A 13,256-nucleotide genomic window follows, 5' to 3' on the forward strand; every position below is an offset into this window, starting at 1 on the left:
TGAGAATTTTCTTTCATGCACCTTAAACCAAATTAGTTCGATTAAACATGAGAAGAATCTGTTTCTTAGATATGTTCATCTCATGGACTAAATCACTTTGATAAAAAATATATGTTGCTATGTACAGATTTTTTTTTGTTTTTTTTTTTGTTAATTTTAATTATTTTATGGAAAAAAAATCAGAATAGAGCAACATATATTTTGACAAATGAAGGATGCAAGGTGATTGTGATTTTCATTCCATACACTTTTGTTCCTAATATAGTTTTCTTATGTAATCCAAGATTATTATTTTGTATTTGATGTTATCTAATGCAGTATCAATTTTTTTTTTTGTCAAACATCATTTTATTAAATTATCGGACGGAATCTAATGCAGTATCATTATATTCGATGTTAGAGAAAAAGAACACTAAAATATTAAAATATGATTTCTTGGTTTAACGGTACAATAAAAGGAGTATATATGGCAGCATATTAAATGACAGCATGTTAAATGACAGTACAACATCCAAATCAATCTCAATGTAGAAATAGCTACAACCTCAAACAAAAATGATTCATGCAATTTACTCAAATTCATACAATCTTATATACAAAAGAATCACACAACATGTATAGATTATATAGTATAGAAATTCGTTAAAAAAGAATAACTCTCACGCTAGTTTCTCACCTTCCATGAAGAATAGAATCATAACTTTGGAAGGAATTAGAATAAGAAGACGAGTTCCATACATCTTGGAACGTGGGATGTTGTAGTCTGCTTCCCTCACCAGTTTCCAACAAGTAAGAGCTCTTCACTCTCTCCAACAAGCTCATTTCCCTCTCACCACCATCCTCCACAAATCTCCCTTGTTCTAATATCTGCACCACCTGTCTCATATTTGGACGCACCCTCGGATCAGGATGCACACACAACAGTCCTATTCTCAGAGCCATCTCTACTTCCTCGGTCTCAAACCTTCCTCTCGCCTTTATTCTCACGTCTAAACCATCAACCAATTTGTCTTTCTCCATTAGTCCCCATATCCATTCCACTATCCCTTCTCTTCCTTCCTCTATTGGCCTCCTTCCACACACTACCTCCAACACAAACACTCCAAAGCTATACACATCGGTCTGCGGTGATGCTCTCCCTGTCTTAACCAGCTCAGGCGCCATATAACCCGCTGTTCCAACCACGTGTGTCGTGCTAACCATCTCTTTACTAGTGTTCTGCAACTTAGCCAGCCCGAAATCACCTACCCTCGCGTTCATATCCTTGTCAAGCAACACATTGCTTGACTTTATATCTCTATGTAACACCTTTGACTCCCACCCTTCGTGTAGATACAACATCCCTGAGGCTAGGTCTCTTATCACTCTCATTCTTTCCTCCCAATTCAACATCTCATAGCAATCAAATATCCGCTTATCGACACTTCCATTCTCCATATATTCGTAAATCAATATCAGACTCTCTCCTCCTTTCTTGGACCAACCTTTTAGTCCAACTATATTCTTGTGCCTTAACCTCCCTAAGCTCGAGACCTCGGCCAAGAATTCACTCGTCGCGCCAACGCTCTCTCTAGGGCTCATCATTATTCTCTTAACCGCCACTTCTTTACCTTCCAACACTCCTCTATACACCGTAGAATTCCCTCCGTATCCGATCATGTTCACTTCTGAAAACCCCTTGGTTGCTTCCAAAACGTCTTTGTATTGCACTCTGTGAGGCCAATACTCTGTTTCCCAATCTTCCACGTCTCCTTCTAGTCCCTGCCTTCGCCGCCTCACAACGTAGAAACAGAGGAGCCCAATAACAAAGACTAACAACACAACACCACTAGAAACCACAGCAATGAAGCCTTTAGACTTTAAAACAGAGTCACCTGACAATTTAAACGAAGGAAGATTCCTAGTGATCAAAGCATCGCCAATGGAGAAATTGGAGTTACTAAAACTCCATGAGAGAATCCTATGGCTCTGTACTAGTTGTCCTGTGGATGCAGTGAATCCAACGAACATATCATCAAGTAAAACTCCAGTGAGGTTCAATGGAATGCTTATGAGTGGTCTTATGGGCTTTCTAGAGCCAGCTCTAGCCATCGTGACATTGATGGCTGACCCATCAAACTCAATCCACGCCTGGTAATTCTCGCCACTGTTAAGCCTCAGCTCCGTGAATCTCTCGCCGTCTCTTCCTCCATAGAAACCTGCAGTTTCAGATGCAACGGAAGTGAGGGAATTGACGTCGACGCCGACGTGGTTGCCGTTGATGTCGTTGAACTCTTGGTTAGGGAAAACATCAAATTCTACGGCGAAGATTCGGCTGTTGGGGTCGCCGTTATTGGTGAAGTTGAAGAGGCCGAGATGCTGAGATGAGCTAGCGGCGGAGGTTTCGGAGAAAGGGAGGAAGACGAAGGCGAAGCCGTGGCCAGGAGAGAGGCTTTTGAAAGGAGCCATGGAGAAGATGAATGATGTGGCGAAAGGTAAAGGCGAGGCAGAGGAGGAGGCGTTGATTCTTGAAGGGTAGAGGCCACGTCCGATGGAGAAAGTGGTTTGGTTGGTGAGGGTGAGGATCGACGGTGGAGAATTAACGGTGGCGTTGCCGAGGAGAAGTGTGTTGGTGGTGGTGAAATTGGAGTTGTAGATGAATTCGACGCATGTGGTTGATCGGAACAACAGTATGGATGTGACGAAAAAGATAAAAATGGAAACTTTCGAGAACATGGTGAGAGGGAAATCTTTTGTGCAGAAGTGTGTCGTTGTGAAGTTTTATGGGAAGAAGAAAAGAAGAACAGATTAGTCAAAAGAGATTTGATAGGTTTGGTTTTATTCAAATATATTGTCTGAAACCAGAGTCAAAATTATTAAGGAGATAATGTTGTTTAATGAGTATATGCTAATTATGTGTTTGAAATCTATTTGAATAACAAATGTGGACAAAATAATATCCGCTGTGCTAATTTGATCGCTTAAAAATTTCGATTCTTTATTTTCCTAAGCATTTGGAAGTTTGTTTTTTGTATTTTTCTTGATCCGAGCCACTTGGAATTAATGGTGAAATTGGACTTGGTAATTTGCTGTCCACATTTATGGTGTGAATGATGATGATGAACTTATTGGTCAAAGAAGTCATCCTTGAAATGTCAAATATTCATCTTCTTCTGATTCTCCTCTTCAATTTTTTCAAACATACCTCAAATTATTCGTTACCTGTAAGCATCATAGTATTAATTAGGACCTAGTATTTATTAACCCTAAAATCATGATGTCAAAGGCCTAACAGTAACTACAACTAAACTACTTTCTTGGTATGTTCATTGGAGTTACTAATCAATCACTTTGGTTTATAAAACGGTGCGTTTTGGGAGATGAGCCCAAAAGTGAAAAAAGAAAAAAATGGAAACAGAGCTCTCCAACTGTCAGTTTGCAGGAAAAGGCAAAGACTTTAACTGGACCGCTAAGAAAAAAGGCACGTGACAAGCACTGCCTAATCAGCAAGAGCGTGTTCTTCACGTTACGTTAGATTCGACTTGGTTGAAGTATAAAACTAAAAAGAACGTACGATCACTTTCCTTTTCTCACAATTCTTCACCGCAAACACTCACCCCAAAAAAAGGAATCAGAAGAAGAAGAAGCTTAGACAAAACAAGGGTCTTTTACTATTTACCATAACTTTACCAAACCAGACACAGAGTCATAAGATCAGATCTGGTGTTCAAATATGGCTGACAAGGAAGAACAAGAGACCATGACCTCGTACAAGCTGTTTTTGAGAGTTATAAGCAAGAGAAGAACATGGGCTTGTCTGTTTCTTGTAGTCTACGCGATCCTTTTGTCTTCTTCATGGAATTCGTTGAATTCGATAGTGAATTGGTACGGAGAGAATCATCAGACATCATCTGGTTTGCCTGCGATTTACGCGTCGGTGCTTCTTGGTGCGGTGTTCGGAGTTCTGTCTATGGCGGCGGCGCTGTTCATTGCTGTTCCGGCGATCGTTGTGATCTGGATATCGGTGGTTGTGACGATGGCGTTCGCCGGAAAATCGAGGAAGAGAGTGGTGATTGAAGGAAGGAAAGTGACGAAAGAGATCGCTGGTTTTGTGTTTAGGGTTCTTCTTAAAGAAGGAAACTTTGTGGCTCTTCTTTGTGCTCTTCTTGCTTACTTTGTCTTCTTTAACTCTTACTCTTCATCTTCTTGATTCGATTTTTGCATTTTTTTCATTAACGAAAACATTCACAACTAATATATCGAAAATCTTAATTTCCTCATTATTTGTCCTTAAGTTTAACAAGATTTGAATGCTTCCACGTCACAATACCGACACGTGAAGTAATTGACACTTGTTTTGTTTATTTCTTTGAGAGAACACAGATTCTTCTTTTGGTCTCTCTGTTTGCCGGTCATTCTCTGTCTCTGTCCGTTGAAGAGCTTCTGAATATGGGTTTGAAGGCCCATTTGAGCTTACGGATTACCATTAATGGCCCATTTTCCGTGAATGATGGAAAACTGTTTTAGTGAAAACACGTTAAATACATACAGTATCTAAAAGTTGTAAATAGCCTAGTAGGATTAACAGCCTAGTAATTATGAAACATGTACAATGTGACGACAAAGAAGAAGATAAATTGTGTTTGAAGGAGGAAGTGCATGTGATTAGGTATGGTCCAAGCTGAAGTGGTTAGGTAAAAGCTTAAAAGGTGATGAGTTGCACCTATTCTTCATAATGTAGCATTGATAAAAAGTTTAAGAAGGTGCTCAATCCAAGTCAATGCATAGTTTACAAGATAATTCAAAGAAATAATTATGCATATTTGACAAATATATATATACGTTCAATGCTCTTGAATCTTGTGATCCACATTGAGTATAATCTTCAAACATCTTTTAGTATGTTTACTTTGATTTGTTTGTCTTCAAATATTATTGAATGCCATTGGTTGGTGGTAGTAAATCATGGATCAAAAGAATAATTGGTCTGTTTGAATGTTTCTCCTTTAGATATACTATATATAATGATTATGGTCCAAAATTAGCAGTTAGGCAGCTTTTATCTCTCTTTTTTTTCCTTTACACTAATTTGATTGCAAGATCTTAGATGGCTAATAACTAACTTGGCACTTTGCATTATAAAAAGATAGCTTCCAAAATTCCAAAAAAACTTATTAATACATTGTTCCATAGTACTATTAAAATAACTCTTTGGGTGTTAACTAGTTAAGAAAAGCAGTCACCGACAGCATTCAAAGTATTTTACTTCTGTCTTTTATTTATTTATTATTGTATTTACTACACGCATCAAGTTTTCTAATGTCGACAGAGAAAATATATAGTACTGTTACCAATATTCTAAGAACTTAACAAAACATTACGATATGATTATCAAAGATTTCTTAACAATGACTCTTAGTAAATTTTTAGTATTAAAATCTTAAGATTTATCTCTTATAAACATGTTTTGGTTCTTAGCTAAAAAACTTTTTTTATCAATCTTACCATTTGTCATTTAATTAAATACTTTTTAATATTTAAGATTTATCTAAGATTTGGCTAAAAACCTACCAATAATTAAGACGACTGTTATGTACAGGTTCACATATTTTAGCATTGTAATTTATATAATTTTGGCTAAACAACAAGGATAAAAAGAATCTTACCACAAATGTAATTGTCAAGCCTATGCATTTTCATCATCATAACAACGTGGAGAACACCTCAAAGTGATTTTCAAGAGAACAAACAAATAAATATGCTACTGAATATGTTGACTTTATGCGGAAGCTAATATTTGATTTGTTTTTTCTTCTCAGAATTAACCTTTTTTTTTCTTCTCAGAATTAACTTTTGTATGTTATAAATGAGTTGGTATTAAAAGGCTCACAATTCACATCACATGATTGAATAATGAACATTTTTCTCAAATATCTGAAGTTGATGACACTCCAACGCATGTGGCCCAGTTTATATTTTTCCTAAGAGATTCAAATGTATTTTTTTTTCTCTGTACTCATCAAATTAAATTCCTTCTTTTAAAGTTTCCAACAACATATTAGTCTCTTTTAGTTCTATATGTCAAGTGGCGGAACCAGAAAATCTATTCATCGGGGTCAAAATATTTTTTTTTTCTAAAAGATGCATAAAAGATAGCTTCATAAGTCGATATACTAAAAGATGTGAAAGATGTTTTCTTATTTCCACCATCACACAATCAAAAATTGATTAAAAACACAAAGAAAAAAGAAGAAGGAAGTAAAACGTTTTTAGATCAGGTCAAAATAAATATTAAAATATTATATTACTTTATATTAATAGGTTTAATTGTAGTATATTTACTTAAAATAAATTTTATTAGGCTAATATTATCTATAAGTATAGTGTAATTATTGGGTTTGTAACATAATTTTTTTATAGGGGTCAATATTTTTATTGGATTGGGGTCAATAATTTTTTCATATAAAAATTAAACTATTTTTTAAAATTTTACCGGGGTCAATTAACCCCTATGAATCTTCTCTCCCTCCGCCCCTGTATATGTCTAAATACCAGGTTAATTTCTGTGCTTTTCCTCTTCTTTGGTGGGTCAAGTTCTGTTCTTTTTTCTCTTCAACCATTTATATTTTATATACATCAGCAATCAAAATATCAAATTTATACGAAGATAGTAGTTTATTAGTAATTTCAACTTACGAAATAGAGTTTAAAATCATAACTTTTGTAAAATAAGAAAACATCACATTATGCCTTGTCCCTTTACGAGGTAAGATACAAAAAGCTCTTTTCTTCTTTCACAAAAGAAAATTATAATTAATAGAAAAATATAGTGATTTGGGTCCTTAAAGTTTGAGATACAGTGAAATTATTAAACTAATATAAATACAAAGATACATAGATCTGTGTCAGTGGTTATTCAATTATCCAATTTCTTCTGCTTGTTCGTATATCTCTTGTTTGCCTAAGAGAGCCATTTTTTCAATATTTGTTAATTTTCTATAAAGGATTGATTTTTCCGTCTGGGTTTTATAAAAAGTTTGGATTTTTCTTCTGGGTGGGCACCGACTAAAACAAAAGAACTGTTTCTCCAATTCTGGGTTTGAAATTTGTGTGTGTGAAGCAGGAGGTAGCAGAAGCATGGTTCCCACAAGGAACAGGCCAATGCTACGAATTCTAGGGTTTTTTATTTGTGCAGCTTTCATCTATCTCTCATTTCGGGATTTATGGTTGAATCACAAAGGGAAAGCAAAGTTAGGGTTTGTGAAAAGGAACGGAACTCAGTTTGTGGTGGATGATAAGCCTCTCTATGTAAATGGTTGGAACTCGTATTGGTTCATGGACCATGCGGTTGATGAACATAGCAGAAACCTTGTCGGTGAAATGCTTGAAGCTGGAGCTAAAATGGGTCTCACTGTTTGTAGAACTTGGGCTTTCAATGACGGTGGCTATAATGCTCTTCAGATCTCCCCTGGCCGATTCGATGAGCGAGTCTTCCAGGTTTTGATTCTTCTTCCTCTTTTCTATATTCAAGTAAGCATCCAGTTCTGTGATGTTCTTGTTTAATGGAATGTTGCTTCACTGGTCAGGCCTTGGATCATGTAATTGCAGAGGCGAGAAAGCATGATGTTAGATTGCTGCTTAGCTTAGTGAACAACTTGCAAGCTTATGGAGGGAAGACACAGTATGTGAACTGGGCATGGCAAGAAGGTGTTGGTGTCAGTTCTTCCAATGATTCCTTCTTCTTTGACCCATCTATCCGGAACTACTTCAAGAATTATCTCAAGGTAGTGGTCTCTTGCTGATTATGATTGAACATTAGATCATTTGAGTGATAGTGAGAGTAAGTCTGAAGGGTAAAGATTGAATTTTTATTTACTAATTCGCAGGTTCTGCTCACCAGGAAGAACTCGGTAACTGGAATCGAGTACAGAAATGATCCAACGATTTTCGCTTGGGAGTTGATAAACGAGCCTCGATGTACGACTGATGTCTCTGGCAAAACTCTCCAAGTGAGTCCTCCATTTCACTTATCACTTGGAATCATTCAGATTGTTTCTTATTCCGCAAACATATGATTAATGTGTTTCGTTGTGGGATCACAGGACTGGATAGACGAAATGACGGGTTTCATTAAATCAATCGATGACAAGCATCTCCTCACAGTAGGCCTGGAAGGTTTCTATGGTCCTAACAGCCCGAAACGGCTGACAGTTAATCCAGAACAGTGGGCCTCCGAGCTCGGAACAGACTTTGTTCAAAACTCTAATTCCTCAAACATTGATTTTGCATCCGTTCATATCTACCCCGATCACTGGTAAGTGAATCAAGATTTGATTGTATTGAGCTCTTTTGAGGATTCTTTTCAGCAGTTTCTTACTTGTTGTTTTGCTGTAAATGTATATTATCTGGGCAGGTTTCATAATCAGACCTTTGAAGAGAAGCTAAAGTTTGTGGTGAAATGGATGCAATCTCACATTGAAGATGGCTTTAAAGAACTCAAGAAGCCAGTTCTCTTCACAGAGTTTGGGCTCTCGAACCTGAACAAGGACTACGAACCATCTCAGCGAGATAAATTCTACAGAATCATCTTCGACGTGATTTACAAATCAGCCAAGCGAAAGAAGTCAGGTGCAGGCACATTGGTGTGGCAACTATTCATGGAAGGCATGGAAACTTTCAGCGATGACTTTGGAATTGTTCCACATGAACAAGATTCAATTTACAAATTGATGATAGAACAATCTTGCAGGTTGGGAAAAGTCACAGGACGTCTTAAGGAACAGAATTTGAAAGAACTTTGTTCTCACAAACATTGAGAGAATCACATGTAAACTGTCTTTTTTTACAGTGAAATCTGATTCTCATTTTTGTTGTATACAGAATTAACTCAGTGAGTAACATTTTGATGCATTCAGGTTACTTTGTCTGATTTAATAGAGCAATCATGATAAATTCATATATATATAAGCACAAATCCAAAAGAACATTCATGAACTATACTCATCAAATCTAAAACCCTACAGAGAAATTATTGAAGGAGACTAAAACTGAAAACTAACTAGAGCTACGCTTAGCCAATCTTGGAGATGACCTCATTGAACTTGTCTTGTTCAGTTTGTCGATCTTCTTCTTCTTCTCCTTCAATCTCGTCTTCTCCACTAACTCAGATTTAATCGATTTCTTATTGGCTTCAACAAGTTTGGTCATGCTCTCTCCAGCAACTCTATCAAAATCATCAGAGAGTTTTCTCCTGATTCTCACAACACCTTCATCTTCAGATCCGACTTCCTCATCATCATCAGAATCGTTGAGATCTAAGTACCTCCTTCGTTTCAGCACAATGGGAGCAGCAGGAGGAGACTCAGAACCAGATCTCTTCTTCTTCTTCCTCTCGGAGATTCCAGATTCGAGTTTCACAGGGCTAGATTTCTCAAGCTGTGCACGGAGCTTGTTGACGTTTCCTTCGATTCGGCCTTGGAGACGGAGACGCGTGAAGTTGAGACCACCCATGGACCAGTGAGCGTCTCTAGCCCATGAGAGAAGCGGATCAAGCACAGAAACTGGAGGATCAACACGGTAAGCGTTGAACTTAGGATTATCGAAGAAACGAGGTCGGGGAAGCCCGTTTCCGTAGAAAGTAACCGGTCTAATGGAGACATTTTTCTTCACCGGCGTCATCATTGTGTTTACTATTGAGTTAATTTCAGAAAACGAGAGAGAGATTAAGAGAAGGAGGATGATGATGAATGAGAGATGGAGATTGGGGATTAGGGTTGTTTATATGGAAGGAGATTTTGGCGGGTGTGTTTATTGGCGCCAGGCTCTAACCGCGCTGCTTGAAATAAATTCTTTGGCGCCTCTTTCAATTTTCATTTCCCGCAGTTTTTTTTTTTTCTGTTTTTTTGGTTTTGAGGATTTACGCAAATTTTTTTTCAATTTTCCGATAAACATAATTTTATGCTTGGAAACGTTGTTGGTATAGGAAAATAATTTCGTTGTAATAGTCAATTTCAAATTAAAAGCTCGCTTATTCAGGTTATTAATTTTCACAATCGATCCAAAACAAAGTGAAGTAAACAAACTTCCCAAGTTCCCAATATATATAGTCGCATAAGAGATTTGGGTTCAAGAGGAACATCGAAAGTAGTAGTAACACATACACCAATAATACGGCTTTTTTTAAGGAAATATAAATTGAATCCCATAAACAATACACAACTGACCCAATCTATTGGGCCCAATAAAACTAGGGCCTCTATAGAGTAAAGTAAAGAGAAGGGGTGAAGAGAAAGTGCAGTTTTATTGTGAAAGATACACTAGTAGAAGGGGATATGGCTTCACCATCCTCTGGGAGGTCCTCCTGAGGACTGCCCACTCAATCTGTCGAGGAGGGCGTTGAAGTCGATGGGTTGGCCACTCTCTTCCATCCGCTGAATCACGGCCATCACATGGTCTCCCCTGAAACCCATGCTCACTAGCTTCTCTATAAGTTCACCGTATTTTGATCTCAACACAGGTGGTGCACCAGTGTTACCGCCACCTGACTGGTGCGGCTGGGGAGCGTATCCACCACCTTGTGGACCTTGCAAGTAATGGGCTTGCTGCTGTTGCTGCTGCGGCTGAGGTGGTGGGTATTGCATTCGCCCACCATCATACATGGCATTGGCATACCCGGCAGGAGGAGGAGGTCCTGAGGGTAGATACCCATCGCCCGTCTGGGGGCTATAAGACATCTTTGTCTGCTGAGGAGGAGCCTGTGGTGGTGGTGCACCGTATCCGTAAGCTTGCATAGACTGTTGAGGAGGTCCAGAGTATGGTGATTGCATCTGCATGCTGTTTGGCAACGATTCTACTGGCGATTGGTTGCTTGGTGGTATAGGCGAGTATGTTGGGTAGCCTCCACTTGACGGTGGCCTGGCCTGTGGTTGGGGTGACCAGTTTTGCTGGTACTGCGGGAATGACTGAGTTTGGGCTGAGCTTGGGTGAGATGGAGCAGGGGGTGGGGGCATGAACTGACTCTGCGCTGGTGGTGCTTGAGGTTGTGATGGTGGAGTAGGAACGGGCACTGGTGCAGGTGTGTTTTGAAGCTGTGTAGGAGGAGGCATGTAATACTGCTGTTGTTGTGGCTGCGGCTGCGGCTGCACTGGTGGCTGTGGGGCTATTTGGTGCGGCAAAGCAAGTGCAAGCTGCTGGTTGTGTGCATCTGAGGTGTTCTCGCTCTTCTTAGGCTCTGGAACAGGAGTGGCGACCCGATCCTCACCATGTTGAGAGTGAGAAGAAGAAGATGACTCTTTCTGCACAAGTTGAAGCTTAGCTAGCTCTTTTTGAGTATCTGCGAGCTCTTGTTTGTCTCTGAGAATCTGGACAGACCTATGCACCTACAACAGAACATAACATGGTCAATTGCTGATCAGAAGTTTTACAAACTCAAATTAACAAAAAAGGATTTAAAACATTGGATAACAAACCTCTTGAAGATGTTTGTCCAGAGATCTAAGCTTCACATCAGCCTCCTCGTGTTCATGAGTCAACTCCGATCTCATTTCTCCAATTGTCTTATCAAGGTTGTAGCAGTAGAGTTCAAGCTGGGACAAGCGTGAACTGATACCTTCAAGAAATCGCATCATGTTATCTGCATACTTCTTCATGGTTCTTTCGACAGTGTCAGTAAGGTCTTGGCTCAAAGAATCCTCTGGTGGACTGTAAGAGCTTGTAGGGAAAACCGAAGACCTTGCCATCCTTGTTTTGTGGAATTCCTGCAAGCAAAAAATGAAACAATGATGAAGTTTTCTTCCAATTTAGAAAAAAAAAAACAATTACAGCTGAAGAAGCTCTAGTTCCAAGTGATATTAGATTCATAGCCAAGTCGTTTGAACAAAATAAAGCTCCTCATAAGTCACAACTTATATTGACAAATACAACAACAGAGATAATATCCATAGGTTTCAAATTCAGATTCAGAAACCAGACAAACAAAGAAACTTGGAACCTTTGTATATGTGAATGCAATTATCATCACTAGCAAGATCTGTGAGCTGTGAATGGAAGCAGAAGCCGACTATATAACGACGAAACTAACTAGCTGAATAAGCTCACAACTAAGACGACAAGTCTCGATCACTGATCAATCGCTGATCGAGCAAACCACAAATCAAAACCCTAGATTCCCAAAAATCAAACGAAATCACCGATCGAGCAAAGCCCAAAACTAAAAAAAAAAAAACAGAAGAAAGACGAAATCAGTGTGGTTTACCTTATTGGAGTTGGCAGCAGCGATCGCAGGATCAGAGTTAGGACCATTAGAGGAGTCTTGGTTGGTGTAGTCATCGTAAGAGCAAAGGATATCATCGGAGCCAAAATCGAAACCTTTAGATCCTGAGTTGACCCGACCCGAAGATCCAGACGCCATTGAATCCGAAGACTGGAAACCAGATTGAGAAACAATCAAAAGTAAGAAATCTCGATTTAGATTAAAGTCGTGTGAGAAAAGCAAAAAAGCTTGGTTCTTCGTTTTCTTCGAACCTTTGAGAAAACGCAAGCAAAGAGAAGAAGCAAGCAAGCAGGAGAAAAACGTTTTTTTTTTTCTCTCTCTCTCTTTTTATTTTTATTTTTAATTTACAAAAGAAAGTCCAAGTGGAGAAAAATGGAAGTTTTATTTTTTTTAAACTTAGATAAGGATGAAGAGAGAAGGAAACAGCCAAACCGACTTTACTCTTCTTTCTTTATTCTTATTTGCAATCTTCCTCCCTAATGGTTTTGATTGTTTTGATTTTGCCCCGTTTATTTGGTTTAAGTTTATTTACAACCTTTAAAACTAGAACGACGACGTTTTATGGGGGAAAATACATTTGAGGTGACGAAGGGAAACCCAAAGTAGGCTTGATTGATATTATTTATAGGCCTGGGCTTTTGGTTAACCGTTCGGTTATCGGTTGGGTCCATTCGGTTTCGGTTATTTCGGTTTCAAAATTTAGTATCTATTCGGATATTTTCAAATTTCGGTTCGGTTTCGGTTCGGTTTTAAAATTTAGTATCCATTCGGTTATTTTGCTTAGGATATTTTCGGATATTTCGGTTATTTTTTAGTATTTTCGGATATTTTTGGATATATTTCGGTTATTTTCGAGAATTTTTACTATTTTTACATATTTTTCAAGTATTTTTGATTATTTGGTCTATAAATAACTAATTATTTTGAAAATATAATTGTATTTCGGGTATTTCGGTTACCCAAAATATTTCGGTTCGGTACCGATTCGGTTACGGTTATTTCGGTT

The 13,256-nt window shown here is 38.3% G+C and overlaps 5 protein-coding genes across 5 annotated transcripts; 2 read left to right on the forward strand and 3 right to left on the reverse strand.

Annotated features, from left to right (window-relative positions):
• Positions 1–497: 497 nt before the first annotated feature.
• LOC9303526 (probable L-type lectin-domain containing receptor kinase VII.2) lies at positions 498–3,236 on the reverse strand. Its single transcript, XM_021019099.1, has one exon. It carries the CDS (start codon positions 2,713–2,715, stop codon positions 673–675), a length of 2,043 nt encoding a protein of 680 aa, XP_020874758.1. The 5' UTR covers positions 2,716–3,236; the 3' UTR covers positions 498–672.
• An 87-nt stretch (positions 3,237–3,323) lies between these two features.
• On the forward strand, positions 3,324–4,262 carry LOC9305581. Its single transcript, XM_002867408.2, has one exon. The coding sequence runs from the start codon at positions 3,713–3,715 to the stop codon at positions 4,187–4,189; it is 477 nt and encodes a 158-aa protein (XP_002867454.1). The 5' UTR covers positions 3,324–3,712; the 3' UTR covers positions 4,190–4,262.
• Positions 4,263–6,890: 2,628 nt separating this feature from the next.
• Positions 6,891–8,893, forward strand: LOC9303527 (mannan endo-1,4-beta-mannosidase 5). Its single transcript, XM_021019457.1, has 5 exons — positions 6,891–7,476; positions 7,566–7,763; positions 7,866–7,988; positions 8,082–8,293; positions 8,393–8,893. Exons 1-5 carry the CDS (start codon positions 7,117–7,119, stop codon positions 8,793–8,795), a joined length of 1,296 nt encoding a protein of 431 aa, XP_020875116.1. The 5' UTR covers positions 6,891–7,116; the 3' UTR covers positions 8,796–8,893.
• A 15-nt stretch (positions 8,894–8,908) lies between these two features.
• LOC9303528 lies at positions 8,909–9,811 on the reverse strand. The gene has a single exon (XM_021019458.1). The coding sequence runs from the start codon at positions 9,658–9,660 to the stop codon at positions 9,034–9,036; it is 627 nt and encodes a 208-aa protein (XP_020875117.1). The 5' UTR covers positions 9,661–9,811; the 3' UTR covers positions 8,909–9,033.
• Positions 9,812–10,111: 300 nt separating this feature from the next.
• Positions 10,112–12,537, reverse strand: LOC9305582 (vacuolar protein-sorting protein BRO1). Its single transcript, XM_021018786.1, has 4 exons — positions 12,502–12,537; positions 12,233–12,400; positions 11,448–11,735; positions 10,112–11,357 (listed from the first exon to the last, which is right to left on the reverse strand). The coding sequence occupies exons 2-4, from the start codon at positions 12,386–12,388 to the stop codon at positions 10,317–10,319; spliced, it is 1,485 nt and encodes a 494-aa protein (XP_020874445.1). The 5' UTR covers positions 12,389–12,400; positions 12,502–12,537; the 3' UTR covers positions 10,112–10,316.
• Between the last annotated feature and the right edge of the window lie 719 nt (positions 12,538–13,256).

This window comes from Arabidopsis lyrata (assembly GCF_000004255.2).
Source record: "Arabidopsis lyrata subsp. lyrata unplaced genomic scaffold ARALYscaffold_7, whole genome shotgun sequence".
Taxonomy (NCBI): Eukaryota; Viridiplantae; Streptophyta; class Magnoliopsida; order Brassicales; family Brassicaceae; genus Arabidopsis; species Arabidopsis lyrata.